This window comes from Rhinolophus hipposideros, assembly GCF_964194185.1.
Source record: "Rhinolophus hipposideros genome assembly, chromosome: 18".
NCBI lineage: Eukaryota > Metazoa > Chordata > Mammalia > Chiroptera > Rhinolophidae > Rhinolophus > Rhinolophus hipposideros.
This window is the reverse complement of record NC_138064.1, coordinates 1,409,838-1,430,923: the sequence shown is the minus strand read 5'-3', so window position 1 is coordinate 1,430,923 and position 21,086 is coordinate 1,409,838. Positions and strand designations below refer to the sequence as shown.

General features: G+C 50.6%; 1 protein-coding gene across 1 annotated transcript in view; it reads right to left on the bottom strand.

The window, feature by feature from the left end:
• The window catches only part of ABCA13 (ATP binding cassette subfamily A member 13), a gene marked incomplete at its 5' end in the record, with an annotated part of 245,529 nt that overhangs the window by 159,861 nt on the left and 64,582 nt on the right, over window positions 1-21,086 (bottom strand). Inside the window, 8 exons of the mRNA XM_081079377.1 lie at window positions 1,474-1,613; window positions 2,940-3,117; window positions 4,028-4,192; window positions 7,082-7,276; window positions 13,290-13,411; window positions 14,073-14,152; window positions 14,873-15,036; window positions 17,129-17,247. Coding sequence (XP_080935503.1) covers window positions 1,474-1,613; window positions 2,940-3,117; window positions 4,028-4,192; window positions 7,082-7,276; window positions 13,290-13,411; window positions 14,073-14,152; window positions 14,873-15,036; window positions 17,129-17,247 — 1,163 coding nt within the window. The remainder of the gene's footprint in view (window positions 1-1,473; window positions 1,614-2,939; window positions 3,118-4,027; window positions 4,193-7,081; window positions 7,277-13,289; window positions 13,412-14,072; window positions 14,153-14,872; window positions 15,037-17,128; window positions 17,248-21,086) is intronic.

The window sequence follows — 21,086 nt, the reverse complement described above, 5'->3', positions numbered from 1 at the left end:
GAAATGCTTAGGAAAAGTTTGTGTAAACATTTCTAAAATTAACAAATGAAAAAATTTAAACATAAATAACTCAATTACAGGACACTATTTAGGAAATGATTATGTAGAAAATAATAATAAAGATATTAGCTATAAGTATGCTGTATATAACCAAAATTCAGACTCAAGTGTGTTTGTTATTAAATTACAAAGTGCAATCAATCAACATGGCTTTCACTGAATGCATCTATAAAATTATAGTACAGCAAATCTGAGGGAAGAAGAACAAAGAAATTAATAAATATGAATTAAAAATAAATGACTTGGAGAAAAGGAAAAACAAGTACATGAGCGATTTCCCTAAACCAACGATAAAATACACAAATCTCAGCAAAGTCTAATTTTAAATTATCTAAGATTTATTAAAATATTAGGCTGCATCTCAATATTAATATTTGATATTAATTTAAAATTTCAAAACAACTGAAAACACTAATACCTAAATAATAAACAAAATATCTTAATTATATTAGGAAACAAAGCTACCAAATCTGAAAAGTCCCTGTAACGTATACAGAGAAATGTTTTAAAGCAAAAGGAAGCTATCCTGTGATCTTACATCTGTAAATCTCAGGGGAACGTGCACGTTAGAAGGAAATGGTGGACTCCCCATGAGCTGTAGAAAGCCCTGGCGCGGGACCACTCCAGTGACGACCAGGAGCAAAGCGCCCTCCGGGCACGAAGGGCGTGCCCGCCAGAAGCTACCTGTGTTGAAGGGAAAGTTGGAAGCTTATCTGACCAGCACTTGCTGCCTCCCCTCCTGCCTTTGCCATGGGAGCAGACCATCCCCTGTCCACGGTGCTGACCTGCTGGCGCACCAGCCACCATCACACAGGAAACAAGACCCAGGAAAACACAGAGATAATTTCAAAGGGAGGTGCAGAGGGGAGTGATAGTAGATCGTGCCGTGAGTCGTTTCCAGAAGCTCAGCAGGGGAAGGACAGGACCATAAGCATTCAGATGGGCGCTGTCTAACTTCCTCCTGGAGAAACCATTTTGGCAATTTCACCTGAGCTCACCATCCACGGGCAAAGCCCACAGCCTCACAGAAACGTCAGGAAGCGTCACTAAGCCGACCACGAATCGGCAGGCCGACTGCTCTGCAGTCACCGGACGCGCCCACCCAGCAGACCAGCACCTGTGCGCCAGGCTTCCTGGCCACCTGGAACGGTCCTCCCGTCTGTCTAACTATCCTCACTGCCGAGGCTACTCCACGGGGCGCCTCCTGCCTCCGCCGTCCTCTGAGAGAAGGACTCTGCACATCCGAGTTTAACAACCGGAGCAGGGGAAAACCCAGGCCAAACTGAACTGGAGTCCACATAGGAAAACCTCGAGTAACCCAGGCTCTGTCACACTTCTATGAAATATCGTGGAGGATTCCTTCCTGATACAGAGCTTGTGTGGTCGGTGAGATGCTCATTCAGTCAAGCTTACCTTCTGAATGACCTTGTTAATCTCTGGGGTGTTTGGCGTGTACAGTATTTTTCCGTGGAGTATAGGTTTCAGGAAGGACCACACCAAAGCGCCATTTGGAGACTGTAGAATTTCCTGATAAAGCTTCAAGCAAAATGGAGCTGTCACAATTTAAAAAAAAAAAAAAACAGTCACTCAAAATATAGGGTGCTTGGTTAGTAGGGAAATTCATTTACATACCCACAATGCCTCACTTTCCAACTAGTGGTTGGTATGTACTTTTTATGACACAATTCTGCATTTGGGCAGTAAATTCAGGCATGATTTTTCTTGACGCTGTATTTAGTGGCTCTTGTCTCTGGAGAAACTTCAAGATACCATGCTCACTTCAATAATTTGAAAGAAAGTATGACCATGATATTTTCAAACTAATTTATCAATAAGAGAACTAAATGAAGACAAAGACACCTGACTATGAAAACAGTGATGAAAACAAGGAATACATCTGGTTTTTAATCTAGAAAATCTTCAACAGTTCATTATTGAGACCAGAATTGGGTTTTTCTTATGAAATTAGCTTTATAAACTGCTACTGAACTTTCTTTGCTACACTACCCAGAGCTACCGAACTTACTGCTTCGGTATATTAAATTGCCTTGTTTTCCCTCAGACACTCAATTCCCTATGGTGGCTTTCATAATGGTTGGGGTGCGAGCTGGTTCAAAAGAAGGTTTACTCAACTTAACCAACAGGCAGCTCATGAAGGTGGGCTTCACCAGAGTGACTGGTAATCGAATACAGAGGGGGCCAAAAACATGTCTACACATTTTAAGAAAGGAAAGAAACTGTGTTAAACTGTAATACTCACTATGTACTGATAACAAAATATGAATACAAGTCAAGTGTATACCTTTTTTGGCAGCCCCATTATACCTAGTGACAAATACTTCCATATAGCTAGTTCTTTCACCCCTGAGGAGAACATTAAAATGGGAATATTATCTTAGCCTTGACACCCCGATGCCAGACACCCCCGGTGTGAAGGTTCTGCTGTGATTATTTCCACTACTAATTTCATCTTCCCAAATTCACCATTTGAAAAGAAAAGCAAGTTATTTTTATTCAGAAAGTACCACAAAATCAATAGGAATAATCCCATAAAATATCAATTAAGAGCATGACCACATGATGAATTTTAAAGCATTCACTATAGAGCTTGCTCTTACTGGTATTTTAACAGCTTATACATTAAACTATAAACTTGATATAGACAGTCACAATTTTGATTTCAGAAAAAACATAGAATATGTATGTATAACTGCATGCTGACATTTAGTGAAAACAAAAAACGAAGATTAGAAGATGGAACAGGAAATTCTTTGCTGATACGGACCCACCTTCTCTGCAGACAGAGTGCTCCCTAAAAAACAAAGCTAAGGATGAAACTGCAAAGCAATCTAAGCAAACATGATTTACTGTTTCCTTACTTGAGTCTTTGGGAATGTTGAATTTTTCTTTGTCATCTCCCAGGAGTTCGTGAACTCTGGGCAAGTTAATCAATGTATGAGAATTGCTAAGGAAAGACGCCTGCTCCTGGCAAACCATCTTCATCACAGACTGGAGAGAACCAAAGGCTGCACTTCGGGCCTGGCCACTGTGTGGAGCCTGAGAACATGTGAGAAACACACGTCAGTGAGGCAGTGACTTGGGAGGACGCCCTCCAGGCTTCTGAGAGCGGCTCTGCTCCCCCTGAATGCACAGGACGCCCAGCAAGAACCACGCTGGGAGCTCAGCCTTTCTGTCCTTGGAATACCATGCAAGTCACTGCAAGTCTGGGACATAGCTGTTAGGAGAGGAAAATGTCACAAACACACACACACACACACACACACACACCAGCAAATCCTTGTTGTTTGTCCAGTGATAAATTATTAACCCATAAAATTTCACTAACTCACACTAATTAATACTCTAATGTTTGTCTTCACTGCCAGGTTGCCCAGACACTTGGCAGATCTCCAAATTAGCGCTGGGCTGACGGGCACACGGACGCCCTACCTCTAGGGCAGCCCTGAGGACTCTGCCCCCCGACCCCTCCCGCAGCCCGGTGTCCACATGTCCCCACACACCACCCCCTCCCACCAGGTCCATCCCAGGCAGAGTGCAAGCAGAAATGAGTACCACACCACCAGCCACATTCAAGGTTGTGCTTGTATTTGCAGAAATGATCTGTAATTTGTCAGCCAATTATTTATATGTAAATAAACGTCTTAGGCTTTTGAAAGCAATTTACTCTCTGAATTAAGTTCAACAGGCCCTTGGATTCTCATTTGTGCTAACAATGGATTTAGTGATTGCCGGCTTCACAGTCCACACGACAAATGAACCTGACAGCCTCCAAGCGGGTGGATGCAGGTCAACAAAGCCTCTTGTGAGTTTTTAGGGACATGCCAGGCCTGCTCCAGAGCCCTAAAAAGGCACATCTGCCCCCAAATTGGGTGGTCTCAGGCCATGTTACAAGACAAGTGCAGGCCCAAGAAATAGAGGCCCAACACATCTGATTGTAAATACACACCTGGTGAAAACCAGACGCCTCCAGCAAGGCCGGGATTTTCAACCCATGAAGAAATTCGGGGAGGTATTCCAGGATGCGGCTGGCTTTGGGGAGCAGGCGGCTGAGCCTGGAAACCACGTCCAGCAGGGAGCTGAGCATGCCGCTGGCTTCAGCCGGTATCAGGGTCTCAAAGGAAAAAGCACAATACGAAATAAGCAACGCGGTATTTTCTACTCCCATACATATCCCTCGAGCCAAGAGCACAGGGCTGACTGTACTCTCTCTCGAGCTTGCGGGCATCTCTGTTGGGCGACAGGGCGGTCCTCTTTACCAGGGTCCACAGGGCTCAGGTTTGGAGAACACTAAAGTACACCAGCATCATTACAACGCAAACCAGGAACAGGTGCAACCTGTTCTTAAAGTGGAATGCATTTTCAAAATACTAAGTTGGCGCAAAAGTGATAAACTCCAATTACTTTTGCACCAACCTAATACCATGTTTTCCTGAAAATAAGACCTAGCCAGACAATCAGCTGTAATGTGTCTTTTGGAGCAAAACATAACACCTGATCTTACATTGTATTACATTACATAAGACCAGGTCTCGTATTATAGTAAAGTAATGCCGGGTCTTATATTAATTTTTGCTCCAAAAGACGCATTAGAACTGATTGTCCAGCTAGGACTTATTTTCGGGGAAATACGGTACTTCTTCCTATCTCTGAGGTGCCCAATGAGGAAGTTTAAGAAAAGGCCAAAGGAAAACAATACGTGTCAATAACTGCTCAGATACCGGCTTCCCTGGGCCACAGCGGGCACTCACCCACTGTCCCCCTGGCTCCCCGGGTGGGTGTGGCAGAGCTCACTTTGCAGGTGAGGACGCAAGGCCCAGAGAGACCCACGGCCGGGGATCTGGCTGCAGGGCGCTCTGATGTCCACTTGCGCCGTCACCACTGACACACTCTGCGTTTTACTTACTATCTGCGCCTTCTCTGTTCTGGAATGTAAGCTCCATGCAAGCAGAGTGCCTGCCCGTTGCGGGCAATTACGTAGCTATAGGCACAAGAAGGCGATGCAGATACTAATTTCCCTCAATGTGTGCTGGGCGAATGGGCGTCTTCCACAAAGCGGGAGGAGCCACAGCCACCTGCCCCCTGGGCTGTCCCACACACTGAGCATTTTCAGGGCCTCAGACTCAGGCTCAGGCCCAGCTGTCACCACCTCCTACTTTTGCTCATTAGAGCTCTGTGCTGCCACTTAGCTACGGGCTCTGCAGCTGACCCTCACAGCCCCGGGATCCACCTTTCCCAGACGTGCTCTGCTAATGACCACATGGGCCATCACTTAAGACAATAGAGACGACTCGAGAAGGCGGAATGGGGTGGCAACACTTGTCACGTCTGCCACTCGCCTTTCTAATTGCGGCTGCACTTGAGACGTGGCACCGGCGACCCCGATGTACAGGGAAAATGACTGCAATTGTCAGGGCGCTGACAGACCAGAGGAACACTCCATGCCAACACAGCATGTGTTGTGCAGAAGGCTTTGCAAATAACGGCCAGTGCGACAGGAAGTACACGGCCCTGGGAGTGAGCTGAGTCCAAACACACTGGCATCTCTGAGCATGCCATGTGCTGGTCAGCTATCTGCGAGCCAGGCCTCTGGAAGGTACCTGGCAAACAGGAGCTGGTGTCACTAATGGGCATGTCATTTTCACTGTGTCTGGGAGCCTGTCTCCAACCCAGTGTTTCCTCATCACCACGGCCTCGTCAGAGTAACTACTGGACCCCTCAGGAACACAGCTCCAAGCGAGCGTCTGCTGTGCACACAGAACGACCTACCAAAGGGCCTGCTTCCTAAAGGGCGTGTGGTGAGGCTGGAGCGCTGGCCGCGCGGGCAGACACGGAGCTGGAGTGGTACACGTGTCAGCTGGGAGCACGGGTTCCAGCGCAAGAGCAGGGGCCTTGCAGATCCTGGGGACACTTGGGAAACGTTTGTCCTCCTGCCCACGGGTTTAAAACGTACTCAATCTGAACATTCATATCTGTTTTCAGTACGTGTGTGTGTGTGTGTGTGTGTGTGTGTGTGTGTAACTCAACATTTAATCACCAGACTCGTAGGGGACCATGGAGGACACTGGGCAGGGACGGCAAATCTATCTTTCTGACTCCAAACCTGCTTCCCCAGATCTGGAGCACCGAAGCCATCTTGCTAACCTCTGATGAGCCCAGATGCTGTTACATCTCTCTGGGGAAAAACCTAGAGCAAGACCAGTCCCTGAGGGTGGTTTCTGGAAACTTCAGTCAAGATCTGAACAGTGGATGCCAGAAGATGGAGAAGCTTCTGGAAGAGGCAGAACAAGAGCAGAGCACCAGGTGGACACCTGTATGCAGCACACCACTGTCTGTGAAGGGTTAATTCGTGCCTGCCTGTGGGCTGCCTGTAGTGACCGACCACTGTCACCCCCTAGCCAACCTCCGTACTGTCCTCAGGTTTCCCCAGCCCTCCCCACCTCCACCCCACTGTGTGCAGTGTGGGGAGGACAGGTAATGAATGAGCTGGTGCACACAGGACATGGGGCTGCCCCCAGTGTCCTCCATCTGCACACCTGCTCCTGAGTAGGCCCCATCAGAGGTGGACACGTCACCCTCCCGGGACAGAGTCCGTGTGTCCCAGGACGTAACAGGCGGCAGAGGCCAAGGGGGACAGCTGTGAGTGGCCGGCAGAACCCAGCTCCCCCGATGCCCCCCAGGAAGGTGGTCCTCAAAGAGAGGGGACCAGGCACGGGGCTTAGGTGCCGTTTTTCACCGTCAGTCCTTCTGTGTTGAGCATGTTGACTGCCACCAGTGCCGTGCCAAACGCCACGATGGGCCTGACTGCACTGACCCCCCAAAAACCTCCTGGACGCCCCTTGGTCCCGAGCTCCACCCAAGAGTCAGTGCACAGAAGACACAAGATTGGCCCAGGCACTGTGGTCTGCACCTGTCTGCCCGCCGCAGTGCCCTCACCTACCCAGCCACGGAAGCGGCCCCCTGCAGACATCGCACACGCCACGTGCAGCAGCCACCACCTTACTTTGTAAATGAAATTCCGCAGGTCCAGGTTCCGGCTCATGGACATGATGAGGGCGTACACTTTGGTCCCGGGCAGGCCACACAGCTCCTTCACTGCAAACCAAGACGCTTCATCCTCAGGGAACACCAGCAGGAGGCGAAGAACGTCCTGGTCACATCGCCCGGACAAAGCCACCGTGAGGGCACTCGAGAGAACCTGTTTCAGAGCATGACAGTCAGACGAGACTACACCTGAGACGGGCAGCCCCTCAGACCCAGTGAGGCGCCCTGCAAGCCCATTTCCCCAAAATGCTGAGGATTCAGCAGTTCAATTTCATACATTCTGAATGAAAACATTTCTAAAACATGCACATAATCATCTGCCTTAAGCAATCTGCACTTTCTGATGACTCGGGAGCTGCATGCATGACCGACCTTCCTGCGCCGCCTGGCCGACCCCCACCCACCAGCTGCGCTCAGATGCAACGTTCGCCTCTCTTCTGCGTGAAGTCCCCGCCTCTGTGCTCAGGTCATCAGCTCTCACTCCGCACTCTTACCAGCACGGAACTCGTTTTTCCTCCTCCATTTCCAAATTGAAAACCAGATTCCCAAGCTGTTCTAACTTTTGAAAAGAAGAAGCAAACCAATTCAGAAGGAGCAACTGAGGACAAGTTGTGTTCCTGTCCAGTTTATTAGTGTCACACAGAACAGGGAAAGGATCCGAGCTGTGTCTCCATGTGGGGAGGACTTTCAGCTAACGACCTGCATAAGGTGACAAATTATAAAGCCACATCAAATTTTAGAAACACCTGAGACGTGTGGCCTGTACACGCTTATCCTCAGATGGACAGAACTGCTGTGCACTGTGCAGCCCAACTCAGACCCCTGTGAACACAGCTATTGTTCGTTTATCAGGAGACTTGCAAACAGGCAGAGCTCATCAAATGCTTTCATATAACGTCATAAAATACCAAAAAGTCATTAAGAAATAGAACGGTGTATCTGTCGGGGTTCTCCAGAAAAACAGAACCGACAGGATGTGCATATACAGACACAGAGATTTTTCTTTTAAGGAACTGGCTCAAATAATTGTGGGGCCTTGCAAGCCCCAAACCTACCGTGAGTGGACACACAGGAAACCCCAGACAGAGCTGATGCTGCAGCTCAGGCCCGAGGCATCTGGAGGCTGAACCCCCCCTGCGAGACCCATCTTTTCTGTTAAGCCCTTCGACTGATTGCGTGAGGCCCACCCTCGTAATGGAGGGCAATCTGCTTTACTCAGATTCCACTGATTGAAATGTTAATTTCATCTCGGGGGGAAAAAACATTTAGATTTGGTGTTTGACCAAATATCTGGGTAATATGGTCCAGCCAAGTTGACATTTAAATTAAGCCTCACAAATGGCTAGGATACTCTAATATGCTGAAATACATGTTGAATCGTAGACAGAAATGTGTTGTTTTCAGGCCAAACAACCAAGAATCCCTTTCTTCGCATGGGACTTTGTGGTACAGACACACCTTAGTGCCGCTGCTTTCAAACGTGCAGGGGAGGGTAGCTGCTTTTGGGGGAAGGGTTTGCAAAGAGGAGGCAGCGATGGGGGAGCGGGGTACAGACATCCACCCTTTGCTCTGATCAGTCCATTAGATACGAAGTTTTCCTCGCACATGGAGCTCATCCAGCCCACAACTCAGGGGGACGTCTCCTGGCTCTGTGTGGACACTGACCGGAGCAGGCCACTAAGAGGCCGTGTACATCTGCTCTGCAGCCTTGCTCTCAGCTGTCATCTGCACAGTCCTGGGGTCCCCACCAGGATCATACCCAACACATCTCTTAGAATGTAGTCCCCGGCAAAAATATTTCTCTTAAAAACTGTGTACACCTCCCTTAAGCAAGCAGGGACTCCGCACGCCCCACCACACGGACCCCCGCCACACGACACAGTCACATGCAGGCACAGCAGTACCACCCCTCTGGCTTCCCGACTTTACTCTTCATCTTCTTTACATTTTACTGTGTCCATTTTTCCTGTTTGAAAGGCAGCTAAAGCCGGTGGAAGCAGGTGGGGACCAAGAAAACAAAGGTAACACTCAGTTCTGTCAGGGTGGAAATACCATGTACGAATCCTTTTTAAAGTAAAGCAGGCATCTTTTGCTTAGGCTTTGCTCGGGCCGACAGAGTCAATTATCAAACACGACGCCACTCTGTTGATGCTTTTCCTACATGGCCATGTTTGGCTGGGAAAATGGGCAGGAGCCAGAAATCCAGGGCGGACAGCTCCCCCCAGGCGAGCCCAGGACGCACACATACACGCAGGCACACACTCTCAGACAATTACTTACTTGGGTTCACAGACTCCCCCTAAAAACGGAGATGGGCCCTAGGAGAGGTATTGCATTTTTAGCAGGAGCTTGTTTACTGGGCATCTGCCGAAACCTAATTGTGTTCAGAGCAGAGCCAAGAACATGACATGGGTTTTGCCCAACTGGTAATGTTAGGCCGAGGGGTAGGGGAGCCCGTGAGGGATTGCTGTCCTCGGCCTCTTTACGGCCAGAATGGAGCCCTGACAGTGCTGTGGAAGAACTGGGAGCGGCAGGGAAAGTGACGAGACCATATCAGAATTTCTGAGACAAAGAAAGAGCAGGACAGACATTTAAAAACCAGGTCTTCTGTGTCTGGTAGAGAGGAGCAGTGTGGCCCTCTGCTCCCAGAATGCTGCTGGGCTCAGATCTGCTGTCACGAGGAGGAGGCATGGGCAGAGCGAGTATGGGGGCAGTAGGAAGCTCTGAGGACCCTGTCTGAAAATGCTGTCTGGAAGGACAGACGCCGCAGGGCAGAAGGATGGTGGGACAAGGTAAGAAGGGTCTAGAGTAAGGCCAGCGTCCGCTGGACCCTAACTCCAGCTCTTACTGTGTGACCTCCCAGAACTTCCTCAATGTCTGCAAGCCTCCGTTTCTTTGTCCCTACAACGGAGGTTGTAAGACCCAAAAGGCCCCACAGGGAGAGCTGAGTGAGGTTGCTGTATGAGGCTCTTGGCACGGGACAGTGCAGCTCAGTGCCCAGCAGCCACCACCATCACCACCAGTATCGCCACCCTTATTACCATCAGCAGAAACAGTGTCGACTTACAGGAAATTTGAAGAAAGTTGAGTAACAACTAGGTGGGTTTATTGATTGAAAATTATTACATTTAAGAGAGAGAGAAAGAGAGAACGTAAAGTTACTTAATCCCTTCTTTGCTTCCTTATTCCCAGAGAGAACAGTCTCCACATTGGAGAGGGTCAAACAGCGTATTCAAGATGCCTGTGGGCCAGGCCACGCCCACTCCCCCCCCCCCCTCAGCCCTGCATGAAGCCCCAGGGACTCAGGCACCCCGGCTGGCCACAGGTCTGCAGGGATGGCCACGGCTGCTGCCCGGAATCTCTGTCTCCATTTCCAGTACCTTCTCTCCTTCCAAGGCTTCAGACTGGATAACAGTTTTGCCATTTATAGTATTTAAGAAGTCATGGAGGAATTTAGTTTTGTTTCGTAAAGTAGGCTTTAGAAATCACCGACAGATAACAACATCAGTCCTGGATGATTTCTGGTCATGGGTTACCCATGAGCCCTTGAATAAAACAGCAATTGCCAGAAACCATGTTGACAGAGTCACCATAAAGCAGCCCGTCATTACAAGGTGACTTTCTTTGAACGGCCGAGTTACTAGGCTAGTAAGCTACAAGGCCCCCAGACAGACATGCTGTGGCTGACTAAAGAGCCCGGACAAGCGTGAAGAGTGTGGGTGGCACCTCCCAGGCCATGGTCATCCCTGTGCATTAACAACTGCGGGAAAACACACACACCGCGCTCATCTCCTTGGTGACTCACAAGCTTGGGAGAGACAGTTAAACGACACTTGGAAAAGTAGAGTCATGACTGAAAATACCTTGTAGGTTACACTAATCGACCAGAACGAGCAAGTACTTTTGCAGAGATCAATGCAAATCCTGTAACTGAGGCTCAAAAATATTGACCTAATAATGCACATAGAAAAGATGTCCCCCATCACATGTCCCCACCACTGACACGCCACCGTACTGTGCTTCTCAGACCCTCACAAGTGTATTTACTCAGTGTGCTGCCCAGAGAACGCGCTCCCCTGAGAGCAGGGAGCCTGGGTCCCAGCACCTGGAAGTCCCCTGACAGGAAGGAAGATTCTAGGTGAACGAATGAATGAGGGGCTTGCAGTTTTCCCAGGGCCTTAATGCCACTCAAAAGTGTTCCCTGCGGGCCACCAACAGCTGGACGGAGGATCTGATGTCATGAATTTGCAACTGACTGAAAGTACAGTGCACAAGCCCAGGGACAAAGGCATCGCAGTGGCCAGAAAACATGGTGCTGCCTGCTGTCCGCCTGACATTCCAGGTGGTGCTAGAGCCGAGAGTGTCACGGCTTAACCGAGCGCGAGTCCGTTCCCTCGCCAGAGTCTGTAGACACGTGTGGCTCCCTGCACACGCTGCGCCATCACAGCCAGTGGCTTCATCATTTACCCAAATCGCAAGAACGTAACCTTGTCAGTACACCTTCCAGAGGCCTAACTGCCGGGCTACGAAGACAACCATGATGGCTGTGTGGGGCAGAGCAGGGAGAGCAGTTCCCAGGCTCTCGGCCTCACGTGGAAAGGTGCTGGCTCGGGTAGTAAATGGCCATCAGCTGTGACTGGATGGCCATCAGCTGTGGCTAGTCGGCCGTCAGCTGTTACCCGTGAGCCACTGGCCACTAATATAACTGCCGTGGCTGGGCTAGCAGGGGCGGATTGTGGCTAGCAAGTGGGGTTGGTTGGTTGGCAGAGAAGCAGACGGCGGACTGTGCTTCGTGTGGCTCCTGCTTCCTGTGTCTCCAGCCCAGCCGCCCGCGAGACTACAGTGGTGTGACTCCCCTACCTATGGCTCCGTGGGTGTTCCTTTTGGCCTCACCACATCCTGCATTCTTGTGTGGGGTGCGGGACCAGAGACCCCGCATGATAGCTTCCATGTCAAGGATGTCGCACTGCCATCTACACGTCAGCAGCACTTTGTAGCACAGGCCTTCGCAGAGCACAGCCTCCTGTGGTGGAATGGCAGTGACACCTGGTGGCCAGCCACGTGCTTAATCAGACAGCAACATCAAACCCACGGTCCTAAAACGGGATTGCAGGACCCGACTCTCAGGTACTTCAAGTAACTCGGACACCGCTCCATCGCCCTCACAAGTTCCTAAGGGTTTCAAACCAAATCTGCTCATGTTGACACGTAAGACAGCAGGCCACCTGCACTCCCGCCATCTCCACACACGTGTGTGCTCCATCAGCCACCTGCGACCGCTGTCCCTCTACACACACTTGTGACTACCGTAAACAACTTGGTGATACTGCAATTTGAATTTTGGATCCCTAACTTCTAATCTACCTCTTACTTAATACAGATTAACTCAATTAATTGATCTATTTGTCAAAGCTTGTATTCAGCCCCAATTAACCAGAATTAACATAAAGTGTCTATTGGGGCCCATCTGATTGTCAATAAAAATGTCCACTTGAGAGCCATCTTCATGGTTACTGCTTCTGGAAGCTTCTCTGCACAGGAAAGTAAAACGCCAACTGGAGGTGCTGAAAGGTACCTCAGAAAAGTACCTGCTAAGGATCCAGGTGCTAGCTCCTGTAACCCACGCGAAATTCACCAGTCCTATCCTTTGTGGACAAACTGTGTCCTAATCCGGTCACCTCGGAGGTGGCCCAGCCTGTCACTGTTCACTGCTGTCACAAACCCTACCACAGTACTCCATCAGAGTGTACACAATTACTCTCTACCTAAAGGAAATCATAGGTGATGTTTAGATAGTTTTAGATACTCTGTTTTTGTATATTTTTGAGAATTTTACAACCCTTACTTTGCCAAGCCAGGCCCCCTCAGGATGTCCTGCATCAGAGTCGGGAATCACTGGAATAAACACCATCACCAATTTTATTTTTTCTAACCCCAAATGAAGGCAATATTATGAAATTAAAGGCCCCAAGATTTTGGCATCAGACAATGACATCCTTGGTTCCTCGGTCATTGTCTCATTCCCTTTCTAGCTCCAGTGGGGTCATTTGCACAGAGGCCCACACCCCCAGCCCTGGGAAAGGACGGGGGAGGGAGGGAGGGGGACATGGCCAGCAGCCCCAGGGCAGGAAGGCTTGTCGGGTGAGCAGGGAGGAGCGGCACTGTACCTGAGAGTGAGAGATATTAGCTTCTAAAATACTATTGATAGTGTCATCTGAGATGGGAATGGAGGACCGAAGCTCTTCTGTTACGTCGGTAACATTCTTCATCAAATCTTTTACTTTCACGTCTGAAAAACAACCAGAGAAAGGAAACTTTATAACAGTAAACGTTCAGGCTGTTACGACTGTGAAAACAAAATCTGACAGTAACACGTGGCAAGGGCCATTTCCCTCACGGTGTCCAGCCCGTAACAAACACTAGATGGAGTCGCATCTTACTCTCTGTGAGAAACTGATGGGATTCATACGGAAAGGAAAGCAAAGCCCCAGTTAAGTGGTGTTTCCATCAGCTGCTCACTCTCCGAGACCTGTGATTTCAGAGTTTCCTCCAGAGGGAGGATTTCTTGGGGACCAGTGACCACGCGCCACCATACAGTCACTTGTCACAGTGTACCACCCTCTCTCCCTTTAACAAGAGAAGGGCCATGTAAGGATTCGCCAGGATTCTTCAGACTGGCGTGTTGGTGTAACAAGGAGCCTGGTGAGCTGCACAGACTGAAGACAAGGCTTGGGGACGCCGGTGGCTTGTCCAGGCCGAAACCCAGCCTGCAGAGCTTCCCTCCTCCCTCCTGGTGGTTTGGGTACCAGGGCTCAGGATGTGCTCAGGATTAACCCCAAGCTCGCCAGACCAGTCGAGTTCTAAATTGTTATTCATCACAGCAGCTCAACTGTTCTTTCATGTTTTCTTCTGATAACACATTTGTGTGAGAACCTACATCACATACTCACCCACAGTTACTGTGAAATTGCTAAGAAAAGTCATAATCGGATTTCCGGAAAACAAAGTCTTTTCGAGGTTTTGGACCAACCTAAAATGGGAGAAAGTTAAAGCTAATTGAGGCAAGATGAAACACAAGAGACACTGCTGGAGAGACTAGTACTGCCTGGAGACGAGCTGGATCATGAGACGGCGTTTCCATCCGTCGCTCAGACGCTTGCACAGTGTCTCCTGACCCTCTGGGGAACGCGCGTTAGCATCTGATTCCAGTATTTGGTTCTCGGGGCCCCTGCCAGGTGGGATGAGGCCAGGGAGGGAGGAGGCTTCATAAGTGGCTTCTCATAAATGTGCAAAAAACAGAACAGATCGTGGCCTGCCCGAGAAGGCAGGCACCAACAGTGTAATGGACACGGCTCTGTCTGTAAGTCACTGGCGAGCACAACAGGCCTGATTCGCTTCCAGTGGCTTAAACACTCGGAGAACAGACCCAGATGCACCCAGGTGAAGTAATTGGAAAGTTTCGTTTTCACACACACATCTAGTGCTGCCGTGTCGGCTCAGATCCCACTTGGAGCTTCCGCCCTCATCACCCTAAAGCGGGCCCTACAGCTAACGCTGCTCCCACAACTTACAGTTTAAAACGTGAAGTCATGGAAAACTCCAACGTTGTTTAGGAAATACACATATTAATACTCAATAAGTATATAATAGTACGTGGCACACATTACTGCCTGAAATTCACAATTTTAAAATGCAAGACATCCTCTTCATGAAGGAAAACTGGAGAAGGCATGGGGCAAGCATGACGTACGTGTGCAAGCGCCAGGGGTTCCCGTCCAGGACGGGCTGGCACACACAGTCCTGGGCACTGGTGGTTTCCAGGTCGCTCCGGAAGCGTTCCAACGTGCTGGCAAGATTCCTGCTAAGATCCTCACAGTCTAGTGGAAGGGGCGAGGACCATAACTTCTCCATTTCCTAGAAAACATCGTGATGATATAGTCAGAAACACGCACTCGTTTGTATGAGCTCAAGGCTGATTTCCAGACACACGGGCGCCCTCACTGAGTGTCCCGTGTCTCCAGCCCATTTTCCTCAGAACCAGCACAAATGAGGGCTCGACTCACTCCTGAGAATACAGGGAGGAGGAAGCCCGCTGCCCCGGGAAAGGGGCCTCTAGCTCCTCAGCTGTGACAACACGCCAACCACATCAGGCGTGCGCATTTATAACATCCTGTTCTGGATTTCATCCTGAAATTTATCTGCACGATTTTTGACATATGGGGGTTGTGGAGGGGAAAAATGCACTCAGTCCCCAGTAGCAAGCAGGCTGGAGGGGAGTTCCAGCATGGACAAGTGGGGAGCAGGCCGGAGCACCCCGTGGTTCTGATCCCGTGATTTGATCCCGTGATTTCTGATCCTCATCTAGCTCCCTACAGAGATCCTCTGCTGTTCAGAGCGGCGTGGACGAGGGTCGGGAGATGACACCTGATCTCTCCTCATAGCACTTAGTTCGCTGAGACTTTCACTTCCAGGGCGATTAATCCCACGTTGACACGAGAACACTGTGTTTGAATATTTAGTTAGATATTGAAAACCTAAACTGGCTTCGTGCCTGTTTCCTGCCTCATGGGCAGACGGCGCTTCACCTCCCACAGCCTGGAAAGATTTGTGTTAAAAGCTCTCCTCTTAAAGACCTTGCAGCACAGAGACTCTTAGCCTCCTGAGGTAAGCCATCCTATTTCTGTTAGCAAACGCAGGAGTTTCTGCTTCTTACCAAAACTCACCTAACCTGTACCAGCCAGAACTGTGGACACACACACAATGACTTGAACTATAAATACGGTCTTTGAGGCCGTTGGTTTGAAAGCCAGAGGTTCTTGCTGTTTTATTATTGCAAACTTCAGTCAGCACTCACAATTCTCTATCAGGGTTTTTTTATTTCTCCACATTTAATACCTGACAGAGACCTGCCTGACCTGGAAATAAGAACTTGACGGTCCAAATAAATCCTGATGACTCTCCCTACGGACCGACCCAGGGCTTCCTGTGCACAGACCGGCCCCACCATGACTCCTCCCCCCGCCCTCCCCCCACCCGCAGCCCTACTCCCTGCTCACGTTTCCACAGAGGGGAGGCCGTCTCTGCCCTCCCCACGCTGTGGCAGTGGAGCCTGACTGTCCCTGGGCATCACCTTTCCTCTACTGCCTGCGAAAACCCAACACTCACATAGGATTAGGTGGAGTTACTAACACAAAAGCAACAGAGAATATTCAGAACCGAACCTAGAAAAAAAGAAAGGTCTTCCGTGTGTCACGGGACAAACAGCCCCAGCCCAAGCAGGCCAGGTGAGCTGAGGGCCCAGCGGCCTTAATCCCAGGGCACCGCATCCGCAGCCGGAGTCACACCTCTTGCTCGGCTTTAGCTGGAGGCCCTGATGGGCACCTGTCCAGATGCATCAAAAGGGAACTGCCACACTGGTCCCCACCAGCTACCAGCTCTGCGGACTTGTCCGTGTGCGCCATTAGTCAGAGCCCATGATGGGCTGATACGTGGTTAACCACTTGCTCTCTGGGGAAACAAGTCTTATCTGTAGACTTGTCAGTGCCCAGGGTGGAGATGCTGCCACCATGTCCTCGTCAGGCTGCCAATGACGTCACCAGACACAACTGGGGGAGACACGTGGTGCACACATGTGACACTGCAGATACGACAGATGTGAATAACCTCGGGACGGGCAACCGCAACGCTGAACCAGCTGGGCGGTGACGCGACATGAGTGCCCATCACACTTACGTAATCCTATGTTTATACAGTTTGATTTTTAATAATGTCTCTGTTTAACTTGCAAAGTCCTGAAATTCGCCAGTGGGCTCTCACAAGTCGTGCTCGTCACCCTGAACACGTTTGGGGCACCCTGAGAGGGCAGGGAGGGACTCACGTGCACCCCAACTCCCACATCACCGGCCAGCATAGCTGCCCACTTGTAGGCCAGCGGAGGCGAATGAACTGGCCCTGCGTGGGCCACCGTAACCAACACGACATTCTCGGAACCTGGACGATGACACACCTGGTAGTGTTCCTGCATCGCGGCGGCCCCTTGCAGACCAGACAAAAGGAGTCGCCTTATGCCACCTTGCTGGCAACTCAGAGCAGCGCAGAGGACGTCCTTGGTGAAGGACGGGTTTTCTGACGAGGAAACACACAGAGAAGTAACTGGTAAAGCACGTCCTCCCGGATGAGCTGCTCTCAGAATGTGAGCTCTTCAAGATTCCAAATGATCCAAACTCACAAAGAATTCTTAAATCATCAAAATGAACATTCAGAATATGAGGAAAAAGTTGTGCCTTTTCAGCTCCAAATGTGACTACTTGTTTTTTCTGGGCCTACCTGAATACATGGTTACTAGCCCTCCTCCAGCTCCCCAAACGGCCCCTCTCCCTGCACCCCTGGGCGGACCCACTCCCCCAGCCCTGGTTTTCAGCTGCAGTCCCAGGCAGTGCTGAGCCGTGTCCTTTCATTCTTAAGTACCCACCTGAAGGACAGATGGTTATACACAGGCGGATTTGAGGGCGCCCACCCTGCCCACCTCACAGGCCCCACCCACGGCTCCCCCAGCATCCCGCACACCAGCGCCTCTCTCACCTGCTGTCACACCTCCCAACAGCTTGACTCCTGTGCCCAGCATGCCAGGTCCCACCCAGGATACCCGCCCGGCCTCCTGCATGTCCCCTCCCAGCTCTCTTCCACTTAGCCTTCCTCTGGAGCCTGGGGCTCTTCCTAAAGGGAGGGAGCTACTTAGGGGGTCACACCCCCAGCGGCAGCCACGTCCTCCCCAGCTCAGGGCCTGCACTCCCCGTTTCCCCAGAGCCCCCGGCACCGCCTGCATTGCAGTCACTCCTCTCTTGAGCCCACCCTTCAGAACTCGGCCTCAGGACACATGCGTCCTCCAGCTGGGGGACCTGTCATCACGTGAGCAGACCCCCGCTGCACACCCACCGCAGCCACACCGTGGAGGGGCTCTGCTGGCGTCTGGTCCCATGTCACAGCCAGGGCCTACGTGTGACTTTGCCTAGATGCTTGCTGAGTATTTTCACATTGTTCATTACAGAAAAACGAATGTACCTTTATGAGTAACAAAACGTTTTGTTTTCAATTAGAGAAAAATTTCAGTCCTGCTTCTTACATTATTACATCCTTTCTCAAAAGGTATTTTAAAAACCTGATTAGAACTTTATGCAGAGTACAGTACACAGACACACTGAGTCATGTGTTCAAAAGCACAGCACCTGAATGCCTCACTTGTTTATATTTTCTCATTCACCTTCTCTGTTTCTCTGATTTTGAAAACAAAGCTCCTTATTGTCAAAAATGTAAAGTATGTCTCTTAATTAATCTATTAAAAGGCAAAACAAAAGAGGTAAATATTATCAGACGTCCCAGCGCTGTCCCTGAGGACAAACGGCCGTGTGTCTGAGGAAGACGTCCTAATGTTTAGGACCCATGTCACCCAAACCTCAGAGCACAGAACACAGCACTGACCTACAAGCATGTCACGTGACTCAGACACGGGCTACCGCCACCCTGCGTCTCTCGGTGTAAAATGAGAATGTGGACTGGACGGCGGCTGCAAGGTCAGCTCAGGGATGACTTACCTATTGGCTATGGAAAGACACGCTGGCCTGTAGCTGACATTGCCCTGCAGCCGCCCTCACCGCCACCACCCTCAGGACAGAACCACAGTCGGGCCTCCGGCCTCCACGTGCCTGGGGCCCCTGTGGCCCCTCACGCTGCTTCTCCAGACCCGGATCCGTGCCCTACTTCTCCCGACCTGCTACCATCTCTCTTCTTGGTTTTTGGACACGTCGCACCCCTGCTCGGGCTTTCCAGCCCCAACCCCACACCCCCTCCCTCTGCTCCTGCTGGCCCCACAGACCCCAGGGCTCCTGGGTGGGTCGGGCCCTGACTTCTGCACTGCGAGGCCCTGGGCAACTCACCCACATGCTCTGGGCCTCAGCTGTTGATGTGGGAAAGCAGGAGGTGGACGTGGGAGGCGCTGAGGTCATTTCTGGCTCCATGAGCCACTGTCCTGCAGGCGTCTCTCACGTGTTGCCAGTACTAGATTGGCAGGGGACAATGACCACTTTCCTCATGGTGACATTGAACTAAACTCTGTGACGTGCAAATAACCACTTCCTTTTCAATAGTGACAGTAACCAAGCTGACTGCTGTCCCCTCTGTGCTGGAAGAGAAGCCATTGCCCATGCTGGCCCATTGCACCCCAAACCCTACCTTTTCTGGGCCTGTCACTGCCCTCCTCTTCTACAGAATGAAGTGAAAGTTTCCTAAGGAAAGTGGGGTGACAGCTTCTGTTCCTCAGTCATGCCTGAGGGTGACATACTTGAGTTTTCTTGAAATGCGATGTAAAACTTCAAAATTAATTTTCCGTTACTAATGTAATTTCAAGTAAGCTAATTTAGCAGCTGCAGTATGGAATGGCAAAATAAATATAAATTCAGGTATCAATGAATGTTTAATTCATGGGAAGCCTCACATTAGCTGACTGAAATGTCAAACTGATTACGCCTCCGAACGTGGCTGGGCTCAAAGTGTCACGTGCGCCTTTGGGATGCAGGCGGAAGTGTGGGTCCCATCCCACCAAGCGTGCCTCCACCTGGGGACACGGCTCGCCGTCCTACTGTGCACTCAGGTGCGTAATGCTTTACCAGGCAGTCCTGCCCACGTCCTGACATCTCCAGTCGGAAAGAGAGGTTTTCTTTTTAAACAACTGCATGACACGGGGCTTCACTTACATCGTTGATGTCTCCTGCCTCCCTCCACTGCTCACTCCTTTTTCATGTTTCTTAAACAGAATGATTAATCAATTCTTGGGTTTAAGGAATTTTGTAGAAAAAGAGGTGAGTGAACAGATTAGAATTAAGCCTGTGTTAATCGCTAAATTACCAATTTTCACTTGTGAACAGGTCTTTATAAGCTGAGAGTGAGATTTTCCATAGGCGTACAGAGACCCACCCTCCACTTGCTGTCTGATGGGGGCTGGGGGGAACCTACTGTGCCCACGGCCCACAGAGGCACCTGTGCCCACCACCACCTTCCATCTCATCCTCTCAGCTGTGCCTTGAAATAGGAGTCGTTCCCACTCTTTATCCAAAGCTCAGGGCACTCAGCGGGGGCCAGCGTCACTCAGCTGGCCTGTGGCCACGCCGACCTTGGACCTGGCTGTGTGCCACTGGAGCAACTGCACTTCCTGCATCCTGATTCCCCTTATCATGAGAGTCAAGTTTGAGTCTGCATGTAAAAACACTCAGGAACAACGAGGCGTTACTCAGGCACGGTGCCACGTGATTAGAAGTGGCCTGTCACGGTACAGGTCAGGTGGCACTGCAGACCCCGGCTGGCCCACGGGCCTGAGCCCCATCGGTGGTTGTGTGGATGAGCCCACAGCGAGAGCCCCAGCCTAGAGCCATGCACTGTCCACCTCGCAGTCAGGGGTGGGGTACACGAGAGGATAGGGCACACGGACGTCCTTCCACCCTCAGGCTTCACCAGAAATGTCACCGCGCAGAGATGTCCCAAAGGCCCCCTCTGCCGCCGCTTGCTCTCATCACTTCATTGTTAGCGTCTTCCTAGCACTCAAGACCTGAACTCGTACTGATTCTCGTTTGAAGACGTATTGCATACGCCGGTTCCTGCCCGGCTTCTCCGCTCCTCCCCAGCTCCCCAGGCAGGGGCTGGTCTGCACTCCTGGCTCCCAGCCCCTGCTGCCCACGCCCCACAGGTAACCACGCTGGTGGACAGCTGACCACCCTGGGTCTGCGATGGTGGGCTTGCCCCCACTCTGCCCCACGCATGCCTGACTCTGCTCTGCCCAGCGTCCTCCCAGCCCCACACGCTGGTTCAGTAACACTGAACAGGCCCCAAGCACACAGACGCCCACCCACTGTCGTTTATGGCAAACGTTGCCATCAGAAGAGTCAGTGTAAAACCCCACAGACGGCATGCGCAGA